This window comes from Balaenoptera ricei, chromosome 2 (genome assembly GCF_028023285.1).
Source record: "Balaenoptera ricei isolate mBalRic1 chromosome 2, mBalRic1.hap2, whole genome shotgun sequence".
NCBI lineage: Eukaryota > Metazoa > Chordata > Mammalia > Artiodactyla > Balaenopteridae > Balaenoptera > Balaenoptera ricei.
In genome coordinates this window covers 78,036,240-78,058,318 of record NC_082640.1, presented here as the reverse complement: position 1 = coordinate 78,058,318, position 22,079 = coordinate 78,036,240, and the positions used below count along the sequence as shown (strand labels likewise).

Here is a 22,079-nt window from a genome sequence, read left to right as displayed (position 1 = left end):
TTCTTGATTTTCATTGTGCTACTGGTTCTATGATAGAAATAGAAGTGCCCAAAATATGTATAATTGGACATTTCTTGTCTTTCTGAAATATCCAGAAATAACAGACCAAATCAGTCTGTTCAGATCTGCACCAGAAAGTCACAGAACCAAGGCATCTAAGCAGTTCCTTTAATTTAAGGGATAATAGCAATTTCAAAACTTTGTGAAATTCAGATTGTGAAAAACGATGCAGCCTCTGACTATGCTTCCAGCCCCTCTCCTCCACCACCATTCTCACCACCACACACTCATCACTACAGCACAGGAAACCACTTGCCCTTCCTGGAATATGACCGTGTCTCTGTATTAGCTGTTTCCTCTGCCTGAAATGTCTTCCCTCTCCTTGCTTACTCATTTTTCCAGCCCTACCTTTGCCACTTCCTCTGAGAAGCTAGCTTTCTAGATACACCCTTGCTATAGGGTTTGGTTTTCCCACTTTTCTGATCCCAGATAACTCTCATACTGCTCTTGTTTAACAGCTGTCTTCCCTACCAGACTGACCGTGCGCAGAGGGACTCCTGTGCACGCACATGCACGCGCACACACACACACACACACACACACACACACACACACACAGATTTTCAGCAACATTTGATGAGCCAATGAGCCAGAACATGACAGCTGCTCTTGAAGTCTCTGGAAATCAGAGGCTATGAAGTCTTCAAGGAAACAGAGGTGAGCGATTAGAACACGGAATGCCTATGTCCAAGGCTTTTGCCTTGACACCACTGGCAGAATGATCTTGAGCTTTCCTCTTCTTACTTATCTTTGGCTGAAATTTCCACATCTTTAGTGAAGGGGATGGCTTCATGGTTCTGACATGACTGCACGTTGGAGCTCCCGGAGCACTTAAAATCGTTTTCTTTGTCTGGGCTCTGCCCCCAGAGATTCTGATCATCTTCGTCTGCAGTGGAGCCCATGGGCATGGGTAGTTTAATGTGCTGCTAGGGTTAAGAACCATGGAATTAAAGAATCCTTAAGGGCGTTTCTCTCATACTGTCTCTAACCTTTCATTGTTGGTTCTGTTTTCCAACTGTTGAACATTATCATTTATTGAGCACCTATTTTGTGCTGCTTGTTCTCACAAACATTATTTAATCCTCATGGTGATCCTGTGAGGTAAGAATTATTACCCCATTTTAGAGCTGAAAAAAAAGCATGACAGGTCAAGAAATGACTTGCTGACAGGCGCTCACTGAGTGGCAGAGCCAGGACTGCTTCTCTTCTCCAGATGTTCTCCTGGGGTTATATACCCTCTGCTATGAGCAGAATTCTGATGGCCAAACACACCATCCACAGCTAACAGATATTCCAGAGCGACTGCCCTGTACACTTAGCCCTCCTTCTGTTACATAAGACTCTCCCTTTTAATCTCAAATAAATTTTAAAAATCAAGATTTTGATTTTGGGGGAGGGCTCTGCTTTGATAGGAAGAAGCCTGGAATCCTCAAGTCAAAGGTACTACATGTCCCACTAACCAGGTGGACTAAACGGATGGGCTTCTTAGGATCGGTTCATTCTCAGCCTGAGCTCTGAGGAGATAAATCTACTGCAGAATGAATCAAAGAATCTCAGCTAGCAGGCCAAGACAACAGCATACTCTTTCCTATGCTTCAGTACTCAAGGTTTTATTTAAGTATTAAACAAGAAAAGGAAGAAAGCTCATAATTTAAAACCTGTACATCCAAAGGTTTTGACACAACAAACTGGTATTTTTCATTCAAATTCTGGATAGTTTACTAATGGACTCATACAACCTTAGAAAGAGGCTTATAAGTTGTTTTAAAAAAAAATAACAAAAAAACTCTAGCAGGCCACTTCTCCCCACCTACAAAGAGGGGTGAGGCTACCCAGAGGGGAGAGCTGACCTGATTCACTACTCAAGCAGCAGAGAGGGTGTCTGTATCATGTAAGATGACATGCATCTCACTTAGGAAATGAAAGGAGAACCCTGGCTGCGTAAATTAGAATCAGTGATAATACAGCTGTTAGCTACAAACATTTGTTTGGCACAGATCAGTCTGGACTCTCCTGTAGTTTGCTTTGATGGTCTCTCTACTATCTTGTTGACTAATGATGAAATCATGGTTTGTTAATTTAACTGAATAAAGAAAACATCATACCAAGCAAAATGCAAACTGTTTTCCTGTACTTTATTGAGGTTGTTTATTGACTCTGTGCTTATAAGAGCCCTTTTATATTCACTTATCAAATATTTACATTCATTGCTTATGTATTTAGCTGCAGAAGGAGAAATTAATCCTATCTTTTGAGTCACTTTGTTTTCTTTTTAAAGGCCTTTTGCTAAAGTAAAATGGAAAGCAGCCACCTCAAATAAGCTTCTTGTTGCTGACTGTTCCAGACATTTTGTGATGTATAAACAGGTCCCCTCTACTAGGATAATCATTACTGGAGCCACATTCAAATCCATATTTAAGTGACATGTACCCTCTGGAAGAATCTATACAGTTTCCCAAGTAGCCTACAAAATTAAGAGAGGGTAGATAAATAAAGAAGTAAAAAAACTACAAGCTGTAAAGGGGTTTGGTGATTACATGATTCATTTGCCTGTGAAAGTTCTCCACCTACCACCATTAATATAATTATAAGGTGGCTTTCGTAGTCTAGTCAAATACTTCTCCCTCTGGTTCTCTATTATCTGTCAATGATATCATCCCAGAGAAGAAACTTGGAGATACTCCAGATGCCACAGGATTTGTTTCCCTCCTAGTAAATGTAAACCCCTCTAGAGAGAGAAATATCAATAGACTCCGCCAGAAAACTTAAGGTGAAACTTGCTCTATGCACACTGCTATAAGCTATCTCACTGTGTGAACGTTCCTAACAGCAAAATACTTCATGGGGCCACCTTTCGTCTTATTCTCTTTCCCAAACTCTCCCTTCTCTCTCAGCTCCCCCACTGGATATCTGCTTTGTTGAAGATAACATATTAGTTGTTAATGTTCTTCCTGTGAAGATAAAGAATTTCCTGTGTTATATAAAGCAACAGTGAGACAGCACTATACCCCTATTAGAATGGCTAAAATTATAAAGACTGACCATACCAAATGCTGCTGAGGATGTGAAGGAGCTAGAAGTCTAATACATTGCTGGTAAGATGATACACCCACCTTGGAAAACAATTTAGTAGCTTCTGAACCTAATAAGATCCAGCCATTCCATTGCTAGGCATTTATTTACCCAAGAGAAAAAAGAATCAATCAATCTATCTATCTAACTATCCACCTACATGCGCACACAGACACACAGACACACACACACACACACACACACACACACACAAAGGACTGGCACATAAAATGTTCACAGGAGATTTTATGTATAGTAGTTCCAAACTGGAAACAACCTAAATGTCCATCAACAGGCAAATGAACAAACTGTGATGTATCCATAAAATCGAACACTACTCAGCAATAAAAAGGAATTAATTTTTGATATATATGCAAAAATGTGCATGGATCTGAAAATAATTGTGCTGAGTAAAAATAGTCAGACAAAAGAGTACATACTGTATGTTTCTATTTACATAAAATTCTAGAAAATGCAAATGACCTACAGTGGCATAAAGCAGATCAGTGCCTGGGAATGGGAATGGGGGGAGGAGCAGAGCGAAAGATGCAAGAGAGATTACAAAGGCGCAGTAGGAAACATTTGAGGCTGATGGATGTATGTACTATGTGAACTGTGGTGATGGTTTCACAGGTGGATACATATGTCAAAACTTACCAAACTGTACACTTTATGTGAAATTTATTGTATATCAATTATACCTCAATAAAGGTGTTAATAAAGATATATTAAGCAATAAAAATGTTACTTTATTAGAGTAATTATGCCATACTTCTTTTTGTTGTCCTTTGTGAATTATTGGTGGGGAAATTATATTGAATCCACATGACTATTTAAAATATGATTTAATGGTTTTAATTAAAGTTAAATGCATTAGAATAAGTTAATTAAATTTTAAAATAATTAAAGCCTGACAGGGAAAGAGAACAAGTGAAGAGGAAAAAAAAATAAACTTAAGGGAAAGCAAAAGGTGGTGAAAACAAAGAACAGATTAGAAGCCAATAAAAGAAATTATTGGAAGTAAAAGGGTGACAAATTTTGAGATTATGAATCTAAATAAGAATAAAGCATCATACTCATTATAGAAATTGACCAGTTCTCATTTATCTGCACAGATGGTAGAACAAAATCATTGAGCTAAGATCTCATTGGGTAGATAAGGGAAGGGTGGTCATTTTTGTCAGAAGAAATGACATGTGCAAAGTCACAGAACTGTGGGGACTTCCCTGGCATTGCAGTGGTTAAGAATCCACCTGCCAACGCAGGGGACACGGATTCGATCCCTGGTCCGGGAAGATCCCACATGCCGCAGAGCAACTCAGTCCATGCGCCACAACTACTGAGCCTGTGCTCTAGAGCCCGCAAGCCACAATTACTGAGCCCGTGTGCCACAACTACTGAAGCCCACGTGCCCTAGGGCCCACGTGCCGCAACTACTGAGGCCACGTGCCGCAACTACTGAAGCCCATGCGTCTAGAGCCCATGCTCCACAATGAGAGGCCACCACAATGAGAAGCCCACGCACCGCAAGGAAGAGTAGCCCCACTCGCCACAACTGGAGGAAGCCCATGCACAGCAATGAAGACCCAATGCAGGCAAAAAAAAAAAAATTCAAAATCAGTTTATTCAAGCAAGCACCCCAGGTAATCTTCCAAAAAAGTGAAATAGAACAGCAAAACAAAACAAAAATAAACATTTATTAGAAGACAAAAATATTTGTAAAATATTTATAAAAGTCATAAAACAAACAAAAGGAAAGTAAAATTTCTAGAGGAAAGCAGGAATTCGTTTTCGACAGACATATCCTTTGCAAACAGATTCAACTAGAATCAATCAGATTCAACTAATATTCACTGAATTCTTACAATGTGCCAGCAATAGGACTGGAACTTTCAAATACACTATCTTCATTAATCCACAAATAAACATGTAAGCAGTTCTTCATAACCCCTCTTAATAGATGAAGAAATGAGAGATGAGAAAGACTAAATAATATGCCAAAGAGAGCTGGGATTTGATCCAAGCTTGGATGAATCCAGCGCCCTTCTATATTACACCACATTTTCCCAAGACTATATTGTTATATAAATTTCACTTAACAATAAATAGAAAACAGTAACAGCTAATATTTATTGACACTTTACTAAGGGCCAGGCCCTGTGCTAAATACTTTAGATATACTAGCTTACTTCCTCCTCACAGTCGATGAATTAGGTACAATCATCCCTTATCTACAGACGGAATCTGAGGGTGGGAAAGATTAAATATTAACATATACTGTGAACAAATGCACACTACCATGAGAGAGGTTTAAATTATGTCTAGTTTTCTCATATAGATCTGATATTTAATCTTGATTGCTTTTAGGATGATTTGAAGACTATGTTTGGCATTTCTTACTGAAAAAATACTTTCCTCTAGTTTTTTTAGAGGTAGTGTGATGCAGCATTCTTTCAAGCTTTCATTTTAGCAAAGCCATGAGGAGTACTTTATTTTTCTTTAAGAGACTCTAAATAAAGGATTGAAAGAAATAAACTCAAGGTGAACTACATTAAAGCTCTAAACTCCCTAATGTAAAATTCTGTGAGGAGGTCTTCGTTGATCGTGAGATTGATCACATTGATTATTAACCCTTCAGCTCAGTTATTACCTTTGCTTATCATAAACCACTGGATAGTTCTGTAGATGGAAATTAACTTGGCCTGAATGTAGGTGAGAGTAATATAATCTGAGCATTAGAAAGATGATTTATGGAAAATGGGTATACGGGAAAACCTAATATTTTTCCTAGCTTTTGCACACTCTTGTGTCCCTTAAATATAAAAATACTTCCACTAGAACACTGGAATTATGTGTTTAGCGGTCACTGACTGAACATCTGGTGTCCAGCACTAGATCACTCTACCAAGTGTTCGGGGCACGAGGAAATCAGACACCCACTAACTCCTCTACAAGTCCCATCTGTTCTGATTTAGATTCATAGGGCTATTTTTTCCCCCATCTCTATTAGGCTTTTCACTTTAGAAGAGATTTTAAGGATATACTGAATTAGTATAAAATCTACAGCTCTGGAGTTAAAATGCCTGTTAAAAGCAGAGCTGACAAAAATGCAAAAAACAAAAACTGCATCTGCTATTGAGAGGCAACAGTGAAACCTAACGTCCCATTTTACATTCCAGCAAAATATGTATCAAGCCTTTTGAAAGTGCTGGACTATCAGGCATGGGAAACGATTCTGAGAATTGAATGATACCAGTGTTTGATGATTATTCCCCAATATCAAGCAACACATTACTCACAAGGATCCCCACAGCTGCGGTTCCTTTCCCACAAGTCCTTTTCGAACTTTGGCTCCCATACCATACCACCATAATTTCATTTTCTCCAAAGAGAAAAGGAAGATAGACCTATATTTTCCACAGTTGTGAATATTAACAACTGTGGAATTAAGATGTAGAATTATCTTTTTCTTAAATGGTGTTACCTTTGAATGAAATAGCTTTTCGTTTGAATTTAGACATCTTGAACACATTATATTTCTCCTTAATGCACAGATATAGATACATTTGAAAACCATGTTGAGCAAAAGAATTTTAGTTCTAGCCTTGGTCTTAGAAGGCATCCTCAATAAAGAAGTATTAAGAGAAATGGTGCAAAATTATTCTTCTCTTTCTCCATGCTCCCATACACACCACACTATACTAGTTACATATTCACAGACTATCACTGGGTTAGACTGAATTGGACAATTTCTCTAAGGTCTAACATTGTACATGATATTTAGTTAGTGCTCAATAAATATTTGCGGAGTCGACAAGACAGCTTAGGTTTAAAACTGTAAGTTCTATGCCAGAGATCGTCCACTGGAAGCCCTATAATGTATCGAATAAGATTTAAAGAGGCTAAAGATGCGATTTTAAAGTAAATTTTAGAAAAAAGGAAAAAAAGTTGAGTTAGAATAGTGTCTATGACCTTTCAGAATTACATACGTTTGACCATGCTTTGAACAGAATATGTTCCACTGATATTATCCTTCCTAAGTATCCCCTTTGATATGTCATTCCTGATTTTAATGGCTCCCTCCTTCCATGGTACCGAGTGCAGCCCCTTAGCAGCATAGCACTGTCATTTGAAGTGTAAGCTCTGGGTATGATTCTCAGACCCACAACTTACTAGCACGTGACTACGGGCAGGTAATTTAACCTCTCCCAGCCACACTTGCTCATCAATGTATCTCCTAGAGCTACTGTAAAGATGTAGTGAGATGATATATGCAAAGCACTTAGCAGGTACCTGGCATACAGTAAGTGCTCAATCGATGTTGGCTATTAATATCCACAATTTTAAGCCTTAAATACTTCTTTAAAAACATCCATTTTTAACAGCTTTATTGAGATATAATTCATATACCATAAAATCTACCTTTTGAAATTTAAAATTCAACGTTAGTATATTCAGACAATTGTGCAATCATCTCAATGATTACTAGTATCTAATTCCAGAACATTTCATATCTATTAGTAGTCATTCCCCATTCTCCCCCTTTTTCCTGCCCCTGGAAACTACTAATCTACTTTCTGTCTACAGATCTGCCTATTCTTGACATTTCATAGAAATAGGATCACACGACATGTGGCCTTTTGTGACTGGCTTCTTTCATTTAGCATGTTTTTAAGGTTCACCCATGTCAGCCTATATTGGTACTTCCTTCTTTTCTGTGACTGAATAATATTCCACTGTATGGATATGGATACACCCACATTTTGCTTATCAACTCATCATTTGATGGCTATTTTGATTGTTTCCACTTTTTGGGAATTAGGAATAATATTTCTGTATGTTTCTGTGTGGTGTTTGATTTTGTCAAATGCTTTTTTCCATGTCTATGGAGATGATGGTGTGGTTTTGTCCTTTATTCTATCCATATGGAATATTACACTGACTGATTTTTTGGATATTAAACTAACTTTCCATTCCTGGGATAAATCCCACTTGGTCATGGTATATAATCCTTTAAGTTGCTGATTTCTGTTTGCTAGTATTTTGTTGAGGATTCTGGCATCTATATTCATAAAGGACACTGGTGTATAGTTTCCATGTGATGTCTTTGTCTGAAAGGTCTTCTACTCTCTGGCCTCAATTTTTAAACTGAGAATTATTTTCAATGGTTTGATTTGCAGAATAGTACTTTCTAGTTCATCTGCCTGCCAACCTTTCTCCCCAACCCCTTCCCTATCCCTATTCTGCTCCACTAAGACTTTCTGTACACTCCAGCCTCTAGTTGTTGACTAATTCTACTTCTTCTCCGTTCACTCTACTTACCCATATCTTACAAAACCTGTATCAAATCCCTCTTTCTCTTGAAGCCTTGACAGATCATCCAACTCACAGAGCTCTCTCATTTTTTAGAATGCTAATGACATTACAAACTAACATTTGCTTGTTGCTTACAACTTATAAAACTCATTGTGCATTTAATTCTCACAACCCTGAGAAATGTGTGCTTACTATTAAGCAAATTTTGTACAGAATTAAGTGGTCCATAATTATATAGCTACAAAGTAAAAAATATTAAACCCTAAGCTATTAGTGACATTTTGAAGAAAGAAAGTGTTCCACTGATATATCACCTTCTAGCTCTGAGATTAAGCTTTTATTTCTCAAATTCAGTCTTTCCTCCTTCGTGTACCTAACAAATACTTATAATTCATGCTGACTACACATCAGATGCTACGCGGGGTAGTGAGAAGAATGACTAAAGGATAGAATCCAAAGAGAATGCAAACCACCACCCCCCCAAAATCGGTATGTTTGACCAGAAACTGTAATCTTCAAAAATTAAAGCTAAAAAATCACCACTAAACTGATAAGCAAATTATCTCACCCCCAAAGATTAGAAATTAGTGTTTTATAGGCAAATCTTGCATAGAAATGTTATCATTTGTATAATAAATAAAATTAAAATAATTTTAAAAAAGATTAGAAATTAGTCATTTATGGGATTAAAATACTTTAAAAATATTCTACACCGAAGAAACCAAGGACTTTTAAATCCAAACATTGTTAGGGTTGTATTCTTAAGACTTTAGTTGTATCAACAGAAGTATATAAATTTGTAACCTCATTGAGTATAATATATTCAATTTGAGACGATGATAAACTATGAGAATCGGTGACCTGCCTGAAACCTACCTAACCAAAGGCAAATTAGAATATCAATGGTGATTATAGGAAACTTTTGAAATCCTCAAACTTACACAGGTCTAAAATTTCCCAAACTGAATGGAACACCTATTTCAATTGGTAATTTGATGCTTCCAATCATTAACAGAGCTTACTTTCAGGAGACCCAAAGAGCTGTGGGAAACAGAGACTCCACTCTTAAAGGGCACACACAACACATGTTCTGAGACCAAAGGCAGCAGCAGTAATTTGAAAGAAGCCTGGGTCATACCCACCTGCTGATCTTACAGAGCCTACCAGAGAGGAAGGGGGCAACTGGGGCTCACCCAGGGGACACCAACGCTGGCAGCAACCATTTTGGGGAGCTCATTCTACCACGAGGGCACTGCTATTGGCAAGTGCCATTTTGGAATTCACCCTCTAGCTTATTAGCACCAAGACCTGGCCCTGCCCACCAACCAGTAACCACCAGTCCTGGGACACCCCAGTCCTAGCAGATAGTGGTGCAGGGACACAGTCCCACCTACTAGCAGGGCTGCCATAGGACACCCTGAGCCCCAAGATGCCCTGGAACTGGCCCCAGCCACCAGAGGGCCCAGGACCCTGCTATACCCACCAGTGGGCCAGCACTAGCCCCAGGCCCCCAGGACCTTGCAGCCAGCTGTCGGGACTGGCCCAATCCACCAGTGGGCTGGCACTAGCCCCAGGACCCAGTCTCACTCACCAGTGGGTGGGTACCAGCCCTGGGATCCCTTGGGCCCAGCCATACCCAGCACTGGTCAGGACCCAGACCACTCACCAGCAGGCTGACACTAGCTCTGAGACTCCTGCCCCTGCAACCTGCCACCCCCTCCCCTGGGACCCAGCTCTGCCCACCAGTGGTCCAGCACTAGCCCCAGAACCTCTGAAGCTCTGCAGTGAGGTGCCCTGTGACCCAGTCCTGCCCACCAATGGGCCAGCACCAGGACCAGAACTCCCAGGCCCCGTGTAGCCAGTTGTGCCAGGACCTGACCCTGCCCACCAGCAGCCAGCAGCCTCCACATTAGGCAGAGCCTAGCAACCAACCAGGCCAGGGGCCAGCCATGCCTACAAGTAGGCTAGCAGTAGTCAGCTCGCCACAACAGAAGGGCCCACAAAGCCCACACAGAGGGGCCTCTAGAGCAGGTAGCTCTGCTGAACAAAGGGGAATGTACTGCTGGGTCCCATAGGATGTCTCCTACATAAGGCCACTTTGCCAAGATGAGGAAACATAACCAACATACCAAATACATAGAAATAAAAATAGGAAATTAGGCAAAATGAGGTGACAAAGGAATATGTTCCAAATGAAAGAACAAGATAAAACAGCAGAAGAACTAACTGGAGGTAAGCAATCTACCCAATAAAGAGTTCAAGGTAATAATCATAAAGGTGCTCAAAGAACTTAGGAGAAGAATAGATGAACACAATGAGAATTTTGACAAAGAGAAAATATAAAGTAGAACCAAACAGAGCTGAAGAATACAGTAACTGAAATAAAAAATACACTGGAAGGCATCAACAGTAGATTGTATGATACAGAGGAACAGATCAGTGAACTAGAAGACAGAGGAGGGGATATCACCCAAGCAAAAAAGAAAAAAGAAAAAAGACTTTTGAAAAATAAGGACAGTTTAAGAGACCTCTGGGACAACATCAAATGTGCTGGTGGTCCCAGAAAAAGAAAGAGAAAGGGGCAGAGAACATATTTGAAGACATAATAGCTGAAAACTTCCCTAACCTGGGAAAGGAAGCACAGAGAGTCCCATACAGGATTAATGCAAAGAGGAACATACCAAGGCACATTGTAATTAAAGTGACAAAAATTGAAGATAAAGAGAGAATATTAAAAACAGCAAAGGAAAAACAACTAGTTATATACAAGGGAATTCCCATAAGACTATGAGCTGACTTTTCAGCACAAACTCTGCAGGCCAGAAGGGAGTGGCATGATATGTTTAAAATGATGAAAGCAGGCCTTCCCTGGTGGCGCAGTGGTTACGAATCCGCCTGCCAACGCAGGGGACACGGGTTCGAGCCCTGGTCCAGGAAGATCCCACATGCCGCGGAGCAACTAAGCCCGTGCGCCACAACTACTGAGCCTGCGCTCTAGAGCCCGCAAGCCACAACTACTGAGCCCGCGTGCCACAACTACTGAAGCCCGCGCACCCTAGAGCCCGTGCTCCACAATAAGAGAAGCCACCGCAATGAGAAGCCTGCGCACCGCAACAAAGAGTAGCCCCCGCTCACCGCAACTAGAGAAAGCCCGCGCGCAGCAATGAAGACCCAACACAGCCAAAAATAAAATAAAAAATTAAAAAAAAAAAAAATGATGAAAGCAAAAAACCAAGAATACCCAGCAAGACTATCATTCATAGTTGAAGGGGAGATCAAGAGTTTTACCGACAAGTAAAAGCTAAAAGTGTTCAGTGGCACAAAACAGGCTTTATAAGAAATGTTAAAGGGACTTCTCTAAGCAGAAAAGAAAAGACCACAATTAGAAATATGAAAATTATGAGAGGGGAAAAACCTCATTGGTAAAGGCAAATATACGATAAAGATAGCAGATCAACCACTTATAAAGCTAGTAGGAAAATTAAAAGACAAAAGTAGTAAAATCATCTATATCCACAATAAGTAGTTAAGGGATACACAAAACAAAACTTATCAGCCTGGTTTCTCTGACTCATATCTGCTAGTTCATATGCTTGCTGGTGAAGGCTAGGCCCAGCATTGGATGAAAGCTGCTAATTGGGAAAATCCTGAAAGGTCTCTAGAATTAAAGCTGGAGACCAGCCCGCTAAGTTATATGACCAGGCTCAAGCAACTGCTAGACAACTTCATCAAGCAATTCCTAGGACTTTTCCAAAGCCTGTTGACTGGGACAAAATTCAAGCTTGCACGCAAATCTGATGAACCTGTTCATGACTATTATAATTAACTTCAGATTGTTAAGGAAAATTCTGGTCTTCCTTCAAATGTTGATCCCACCTGGGGAGCCTTTAATTTTATGTTTATCAATAGGCTGAACCGGGACCTTTCCCTTCTGGTAAAAAGGACCAGGATAGAATGGGAAACTGTGTCCACTTCAGATTTAGGTAATCTGGTAAACCAGCTCTCTCACACTCTAGAGCAGTCACCTAAAAGGAAGATCAACAAAATTCTTAATCTTCAACTCCAGCAAATGAAGGTCCCTAAATGAAACCAAAACCCTCCTAGTTTCTGCTATCTTTGCAAAACAGCCAGGACACTGGAAAAGAGATTGTTATAAATTCAAGCACTTCCGGCACCTTCAGGCCTCTAACCAGTCTTCCTGTTGCTCTCCCAGTCCTCAAGGAAGTGGCTCTGAGGAACTACAGGGGCTCTTCCCAATCCTCCCTCTTAATCATCTTAGGGAAATGTTTCTCCAGATTGGGGCTGAATCTCCTCCAGTCCTAACTGACACCAAAGCCAACACACCCGGTGCTCAACTCTGCTACTATAAAGCAGCCCCTGCCTTGGAGTACTAAACAGTTCAAATATCAGGGATCTCTAGTGAACCACAAGAGGTTCCTGTCTTTGAACCTATACTCTTTTGTTTAGACCCTTTGAGAAATACATACTCTTTTCTCCTTAGTTCCTCCACCCCTATCCATTTTTAGCTAAGACTTCTTAGGGAAGTATCATGCCAGAATTTCTTTCTCCCAAAACAGGAGAAAAATTCATTACTGCCACTGCCCTTTTGGTGAAGGCCACCACGAAAAACTATTATGGGATCCCCTTTAACCATTTTTGTACCTCATGCAGTAAAAGCTCACCTGAATTCTCATCATATTCAACAATTCTCAGTCAGCTGCCTCACCTCCTCTAAAGTCTTTTTGTTAACTGCTCCTCACAGCACTCTTTTACAGAGTGACGGTAACCCTGCTACTCTTCTCCCCTCTGTCACTGATGAAGTCCCTCATGACGGCTTAACGCTGATAGATCACCTCGTGACTCCTTGAGGTGATCTGCAGGAAAATGCTTTGGGTAACACTGATTTCTCATGGTTCACTGATGGTTTCTATTTAAAAAGTGACAATGACAAATATTGTGCTGGACATGCTATTACAACTCCTTTTAATGTTGTTGAAGCAGCATCTTTACTTATGGCTACTTTGGCGTAACAGGCTGAATTATGTGCTCTTACACAGCCTTGTACTTCAGCCAAGGACAAAAGTGCCACTGATAGTAGATGTGCTTTCAGAGTAGCTCATACTTTTGGAATGTTGTGGAAGCAATATGGCTTCCTTACTTGTAGTGGAAATAAAATTTAAAATGGCCCTTATATTAAGGAATTGCTAGATGCAATATTTTTATCTGCTGCTTTAGCTATTATTAAGATTCTAAAGTTAACTTTCTGGAAGCTAAAAGAAATCACCTTGTTGACATTTCCACAAGGAATGCTGTCCTTAAAGGAACCAACAACAGCCAAACCTCTGGCATGGTCCAAAGAGATATTTCCCCAAATTATAACTTAGAAAAACTGGTTAGAGAAGCCGAACACAATTGGCCTCAGAGAAGGAAAAATAAGACTGGAAATTCAACAATTCTTGGTTCGACAGAAAGAGAAAGCTCTGGTTTGGACCAAATAACAACTCAGTCCTAGCGGTGATTCTAGAATTCCCAATCCTAACCACTGTACATACATTAAACCATTGGTCTACTGACATAATGATAGCATTCATGAATCAATATTGGTGAAGAAACATTAAGAAGGTTGCAAGAAGTTCCTACCTCACTTATCCCACTCGTCTGAAATATAACCCCGAGAAGCCTGTTTGCACTGCTCCCGGACATTTCAAACTGCCTAATAACCATTTGAGGTCTGGAAAAAGCATTTCATACAACTTCCTCTGTCTCATGAATATAAATATGTTTTAGTCCTGGTCTGTCTGTTTTCACACTGGGCTGAAGGCATCTCTTGCAGACAGGCTACTGCCTCTTCTGTGGCTAAAGTCCCTTTGAAAAAGATTATCCCTACCTGGGTAACTCCTCTTGAACTTCATAGTGATCAAGGAACTCATCTTACTAGTCAGTACTTTGACAACTGTGCACTGTTTGGCCAGTTTTACAACGCTTTCACCATGTGTACCACTGTCAACCCTCTAGTTTAGTCAAATGCACTAATGATATTATTAAGACTCAAATGGCAAATTTGTAGAGTCCCTAAAAACACCCTGGCCAAAAGCATTGCCATAGGTCCTTCTAAATCTTAGATCCATCCCTTTTGGAACTCATAAGCTCTCATACTTTGAAACAGTCATAGAATACCCAATGCACTTGGCTCCTGCCTCTTTTGACTCACTGATAAGAGAGATACTGCAATATTGCAAAGGCCTAACTGCTTCTATTAAAAATAACCATGTTTTGTTAGAGCAATCTTTTTTACAGTGTGCTCTTGGGAGACAAACACGTTCAGCATCACACCTTGTACCCTGGAGATTTTATCTATTGGAAAAGACCTCCAGAAAGACTTTCTCCAACCTTGCTGGAAAGATCCCCTATCTGGTACTGCTAACCAACCCTTGTGCCACTGAACTCCAAGGAATAGACTTTTGGATTCACGTGATACACTAAAAGAAAGCACCAAACCCTGACTGGACCTGCACATCATCTGGGGACCTGAAAGTAAAAATTTCCTAGAATTGAAGCAGACACCACCTGATGAGATAGCTTTCTCAAGATAATCTGGACCAGTCCTGTTGGAAGTTTGCCTGCCAGACCTTTAATGATGACATAACACTTCAGAAGATCTCCTAGGTCTACAATTTTGATAACACATGGATTTTAAACAAAAAGTGACTGAGAGTTCTCCCTCCTATCCCTCCTTGTTACTAGAATGTGACCTCAATAGGTTTTCAATCTGTGTACTTTCCCTCTGACATGGGAAACTACACCCAAGGTCCTTCCGGGCATTGAGAGACAAAAAGCTGCTGAAACCAGAAAACTGGACTCTTGATCAGCAATGCTTTCAGAGAAAGCTCTTGATCAAAAGGGGGAAATGTAAAAATTAATAAACAGAAACCTCAATTAAGATAGAGCTGGGAGACCAGAAAGGGGAGCTCTAACACCTATGACAACAGCAGAGCCTAAGAGGAAAAAGAAAGACTTTCTCTTCTTGCCTGGCAAGAGCTCATCCAATTAGAGGAGACTGTCACACCTCAGCCAATGAAAAGCCACTATACTTCAAACCGTCAATTTCTCCAATGGATTCTGTTTACTATAGCCCTCCAATTTCCTTTTCCCTTCTTTAAGAGTCCTCTCCTTGCTGTGGAAGGACTTGCATGTGGTTTGCCATGGTTGCAGACCCCAAATTGCAATTCTTTGCTGATTCTGAATAAACCCATTTTGGCTGTAGGAATAACTGGCAGTCTATTTGTCAAAAACTGTCACTGGACTTGCCCTCTCATGGTAAACTAGAAAGGTACATGAAATTGCTTTCTTTAAATGAGATATCAGGCAGTATGGGACTGTGATTCTAGAGATAAAAGAAACAAACAAGGGAAGATCTTTCTGCCAAAGGACTTTCTAGATTGCAGCATGGGATGGGGAGACCAAAGTAGAACACGGTGGTCTCACTGAATTGATGAAATAGATCAGAGTTTAGAGAGAATAAGGTGGTTAAAATGTGAGGGGCTTAGTACCAGAGGGAGACAATGCAGTCAAGAAACCTTATGGGGGTCCCATCAAGTCTTTGGCTGAAGGCTAAACTGGGTATACATATGGTGAAACGCCACAAGAATGGATAAAGAACAAAGACCAGGTAATTTATATGCTGAATAATCCCCAGAGCTCATACAGAGTTGGGGACATTTGAGTTCTGACTAGCCAGAGTGGAAAGACCTAGTTGAACACTGAAAACATTCAGTAGAAACTCCAGAAGGATCCCAACTTAGTAATCTTAATAAAGTTTAGTATCTTAGTAAAAGATAAGCTAGTACTTAACAAAGCTTAAAATTAAGTGTCAAAAGGGTCAAGCTGTACTGCAAGTGACTTAACCACTTTACAGAAGAAAGTCCAGCACTCTTTAAAGAAAGAAAACAAAATCCACATGTTCAATAAGGTAATGGTCACAATGTTCAGCATCCTTTCAAAAATTAACAGACATGAAAAAAGCATATATATTTGAAAAATAACTGCCAAAGTTTTCCAAATTTGATGAAAATACAAACTCACAGATCCAAGAATTTCCAATGAACCTCAAATGGGAAGAAAAACAAAGAAAACTACACAGAAGCACATCATAATCAAATTGTTGAAAATCAGTAAAAAGAAAACATTTTTAAAGCCCCCAGAGAAAAAAATTATATACAGTAAAACAAAGATAAGAATGACTATGAACTTCTTATCAGAAACAGAGCAAGTCATAAAAAAACAGAATGACATCTTTCAAGTGTTGAAAATAAAATAAAATAAAATAAAAACTGTTGAATCAGAATTTTATATTCAGGAAAAAGTCATAAAAAATGAAAACAAAATAAAGACATTTTCAGACAAACAGAAGCTGAGAGAATTTTTCACTAACAGACCGGCACTATAAGAAATGTTAAAGAAAGATCTTTATATAGAAGGAAAATGATATCAGAAAGAAACATGGACCAAAAAAAACAAAAAACAAAAAAAAAAGAAGAGGGTCAGAAAAGGCAAGTATGTGAGTAAATGTAAAATAATTTTCTCATTTAAAAAATTTTTTGAAAAGATAGTTGAATTTTTAAAACAAAAAGTGTAGCAATGTACTATGGGCTATATAACATACATCAATAGTGAATTATAGAACAACAGTAGCATGAAGGATGGGATGAGAAATAGAAGAATTCTGTTGTACTGTTATTACATTACATATGAAGTAACATAATACTTTTAAATAATAGACTGTGATTAAGATGCATGTTGTAATTACTAAAGCAAGCACTTTAAAAAGAGGCTTAGCTGGGGCATCCCTGGTGGCGCAGCGGTTGGGAATCCACCTGCCAATGCAGGGGACACGGGTTCGAGCCCTGGTTCGGGGAGATCCCACATGCCGCGGAGCAACTAAGCCTGTGAGCCACAACTACTGAGCCTGTGCTCTGGAGCCTGTGAGCCACAACTACTGAGCCCGCGTGCCACAACTACTGAGGCCCACATGCCTAGAGCCTGTGCTCCGCAACAAGAGAAGCCACCACAATGAGAAGCCTGTGCACCACAACAAAGAGTGGCACCCACTCACTGCAACTAGAGAAAAGCCTGCACACAGCAACGAAGACACAACACAGCCAAAAATAAAAATAAATAAAATAAATAAATTTATATTAAAAAAAAGAGGCTTAGCTAATAATCCAAAATAAAAGATAAAATGGAGTACTAAATTCATCCAAAATAAGGCAGAAAAAGAGGAGAAAAAGAACAAAAAGCAAATGGGACAAGTAGAAAATAAAATCAAAATGGGAGATTCAAACCCAATCATATCAATAATTCATTAGATACTGAACAACAACCCCCTCACCAAAAAAAAAAGCAGGCACAGGAGAGTACATATTGTATCAGTCCATTTATATGAACTAATAGAATAAGAAAAATTAATAAAAAGGGTCACTGGTTGCCTGGGGCCAAGGGTATGACAAATCTTTTTAGGGTATGGAAATATTCTGTATCTTAATCTGGGTGATGGTTACATGACTGTGTACATTTGGTACTTAAATGGGTGCATTTTATTGTGTGTAAATTATACTTCAATAAAGTCTTTTTAAAAGTTTAAAAAACTTTTTAAATGGCAAAACAGAGATTTAAACCCAGGCAGCTTGGAAACAAGCACTTATGTTCTTATTGATTCACTATGTCACTTCTTGTCTGGCCTGAAAGATTAAGTCATCATTTCCATATAACTTTCCAATACACGGTACTGTGACTTAAAAAAAAAGTGCTCAGTTTTTAAACTGAAATATCCTTGGAACAAAAAGTTAAATCCCCAGAAATTAATTTATCAAGAAAGCCTAACATGTAAATGATGATATCAGTGATGAACATTATAGGACAAATAAATGAAGAGATTTATATTACGTTCCTAGATGAGAGGTCAATCTTCTAGAGAGAGCACTTATCCCTCAATTTAACATAGACAGGTAATATGACACCAATCAAAATTCCAATGAGAGTTTTGTAGAGGAAGGTAAGATACTTGGGAAACTAATTTGATATTTTATCTGAAAGAATGGGAAAGGATAGCCAAAAGGTTTTGAAAAACCAAATAAGAGGGCATCTTGCCTACCATATTACAACACATCTTTTAAAACCTAATAATTAAAGCAACCTGGTACTAGTGAAAATACTGAGGAGTGATGTTACAAAGATGGCAACATAGGTTGTTCCAGACTTTGCTTCCCTTCACGAGAAGCATAACTAACAACTATTAAAAAAAACAAGACATCACTGAGAGAATCCTAGAACACAAGGTTAAGCCTGAAGCACTCCCCTGCACCATAGAGACCCAGACAGACTCCATTAGAAGGGTTATGAAAAGCGGCCTACACTGTGACCGCATTGCCCCTCCCCCAGGCCATTGCAGCACCATGTGAAGAGATCTCTCCTGACCCTCTGGTTCCTCCAGTGGGAAAAGAGAAGCCAGAATTGTGAGTTAATTTGTGGGAGCCGCTACTCTGATCTCGTACCACAGGGATTGCAGGGGACTCTGCGGAGCTCAAGCACTGGGAATGTGACTGTGACAGTGAAGCGGGTAGGGGCTTGCAGCACACAAATCTTGGCAGACTGAATTCCTACCTGCGGTGACCAAGCAGTAATCCCAACCAGTGGCTTTGCCCATCTGCAGAACCAAACTGGGGGCACACTCTGATCAGGGAACACAGAGGGTTGCAGATCTGCCTGATTCAGCTACTCAAGTAAGGACTTTTGCTAGTAGCCCTAGAGCCCTGCCCAGACAAGGAGCTGAATCACGGCACCACCCACTGTAGAGTGTCTTCCGGCCCCATGTGACCAGAAGGGCTGATAACTCCTGAAAGTTGTGTGGCTCAGTAGTGCTTGAGCCAAGAGGCAGGCAAGCAGAGCCGACTGCACCCAGAGCAAAGCCAGTACAGGACATGGAGTGCTGGCCTGTAGCCTTGTTCAGCTTATACATTACCTAAGGCTACTTCGTGCTACAGGGGCAGAGTTAAATAGTTGCAGCAGAGACCATACTGCCGGCAAAGTCTACAATATTTGCCATCTGGCCTTTTACAGAAAAAGTTTGCTGACCTCTACTCTATATCACCCCTTATGGCTCATGGCCATAGTAAGCTGCAAACTTCATCTACAGGATTTGGTGATATAATAAGACCAGAGATTAATTTAGATCTCCAGTTCTTTTTATTTTTTTTTTAAGATTTTTTTGATGTGGACCATTTTTAAAGTCTTTATTGAATTTGTTACAATTCTGCTTCTATTTTATGTCCGCGAGGCATGTGGGATCTCAGCTCCCCGAGCAGGGATCAAACCCGCACCCCCTGCATTGGAAGGCGAAGTCTTAACCACTGGACCGCCAGGGAAGTCCCTAGATCTCCAGTTCTTACCTTATGATCTTGATTTAAGAAAGTGTTCAGAATCCCAGCTTCTGGGACACTTTTGTGGGACAGTCTGTTAGTTTGTTTGTTTTTGCCTCTGATATGTGTTCCTTTTATTTCAAAATATAATAATAGGGTTTTGTTTGTTTTTCTGGGACTGGTCTCACACAAATGGCATACAAAAAAACCTCAGAGATCTGTGGCATCAAATAGTCAATGCACACCTTTACTTTGACATTCCTCAGTCTTCTAGCTATGATACCAATGCTGCTCGTTGAGACCTTGGGTATTCACTGCTCTTTAGGTGTTCAGCCTATGGGTAACATTTTCAATTTTCTCTTAAACCCTCTACTCATTTGCAGAACTGTTCTTCAAGCTATGGTTTCTCAGGCACCTACCTCAGTAGACCCTGTGAACGCAATCTTGTCTATGCCAACGTGAGAAGCTATTGCTGCCCCGGCTGTTGGCCCGTATCCTGGCAAAATATTGATGACTCCCGGTGGAAAGCCAGCCTAACAAAACAGAATTGGAGGAAACGTGGCTTGTGAAAGCTGATGAAGCACGTTAAATCGGATATGCTCCAGTGGGCCCCAACTGTAAGGAGAGTGGGAGCCACTCCTGAAGTCAGTTTCTCTTACCTCCTTGATGAGGGCTCCCATGTAGAGCGCGCTGAGTGGTGTTTGTTCTGCTGGTTTAATAACTACTGTGTTGCCACAGCACAGAGCTGGAGCAATTTTCCAGGCAAACATCAGCAGGGGGAAGTTCCACTGAAAGGCAAAAACTCAAGGTTGATAGATGAAAAATATTCCTCCATTACTTTGTTTTCAAGCTGTGACTTCTCAGATGTCTCAGACTAGTCCTCAACATAAATCTTGTCCCACCAGAGTATAGACGTTTGGATTTTTTAATTACTTCATTAAGAACAGAATAGGATTGACCGTGAAAATCTCTCCTTTTCTCTCTGGTCAGCAAATTACTATTTCCAGCTACCCACAAAAAGAAATCCCATGGTAAAAAGGGAGTCTTTGTTTAGTTTTGGTTTTTCATTGTTGTTACTTTATATGTTTTTAAAATTAGCCTTTGGTTCCAGTAAGTTCTTGTGTATGAAAACTTTTCCTTGCATTTGTGATTTTTATACCAGGATTTCAGAATGGTATGAAAGCTTTTCAGTGTGGAAGAACTAGAAGTCAGTGTATATTTCCAGGCAGCACCTTTTTCTTTACCTACATGTATTGTCACAAAACAAATGATTACAAAAAATAAAGTGCATCTACTGATGAGTATGCAAAAGTTTTAGTTTGTCTCCTTGACACTGCAAAAAAAGCTAATGGAGACTAAAAAATATATGTGAGTATCTGAGTCTGCAGCCTAAAATGGTTTAAACTGATTTTAAAAGGATATTAAGCTTGTATTGTTATACGTGCAGGCATGAGCCTCAGTACTATCAGGTGTCGTTGATAATTTCATTAAGAAAGAAAACAAAAATCCTGGTCCCCTGGCTTCAGCCCCTGACCACAATGTGTTTCTGCCTGAAGCATCTCAGCTGCCATCCTTCAAAGATTCTCACTGGCCCTGGCAAGCTTGCAAAAATATACAAGTGTCTTGCCTTCACCAAACACCCAATTTCTTTTCCCCTTAGTTGTTTATAAACTTGGGAGTACACAGTGATGTTTTAATTCCATCTACAGTATATAAATCTTGGAGTGCAGTAATTGAGCCGAGCTGGCTGACAAGCGGCTCTTGCCCTGTCAGTGAAAGCTGCAGCTCCAAGAGTCTGGGGACAGGCAGGAAAAGCAGGTTTGAGTTCCTGCAATTAAGGTGACAGACCTCAACCCTGCTCTGAGCTGAGTAGGATTTCCCTGGGTGGTTTAGGAGCAGAAGAACTTAAACCAAATCTCTTATCTTCTCTTTTCATTCTCTAATAAATCTCACAGTAACCTAGAGCTTATGGACCACTAAAATAATATATTAATACTTCTCAAAAATCTTTGGTTCCCAAAGCCAAAGATTATCTTGAATTATTCTCCTATATTTTGAGAAGAGAAAACTTCTTGTCTATACTGTAAGAATTTAAATTGAGCCTTCCCTGAAATCCTTGCCAGAACGATTAGCTAGAATCTTCTGTTGGCAGATTTGATGATGTTTTGTATAGTGCCAAGGCTGTGTATGAGACAGAGAGAAAAAAAAATGTTTAAT

The 22,079-nt window shown here is 39.9% G+C and overlaps 1 protein-coding gene across 1 annotated transcript in view; it reads right to left on the bottom strand.

The window, feature by feature from the left end:
* The window catches only part of ALDH1A2 (aldehyde dehydrogenase 1 family member A2), a 96,396-nt gene that overhangs the window by 19,544 nt on the left and 54,773 nt on the right, over positions 1-22,079 (bottom strand). The window contains exons 6-7 of the mRNA XM_059913181.1: positions 20,522-20,650; positions 20,282-20,395 (exon numbers count right to left, since the gene is read on the bottom strand). Coding sequence (XP_059769164.1) covers positions 20,282-20,395; positions 20,522-20,650 — 243 coding nt within the window. The remainder of the gene's footprint in view (positions 1-20,281; positions 20,396-20,521; positions 20,651-22,079) is intronic.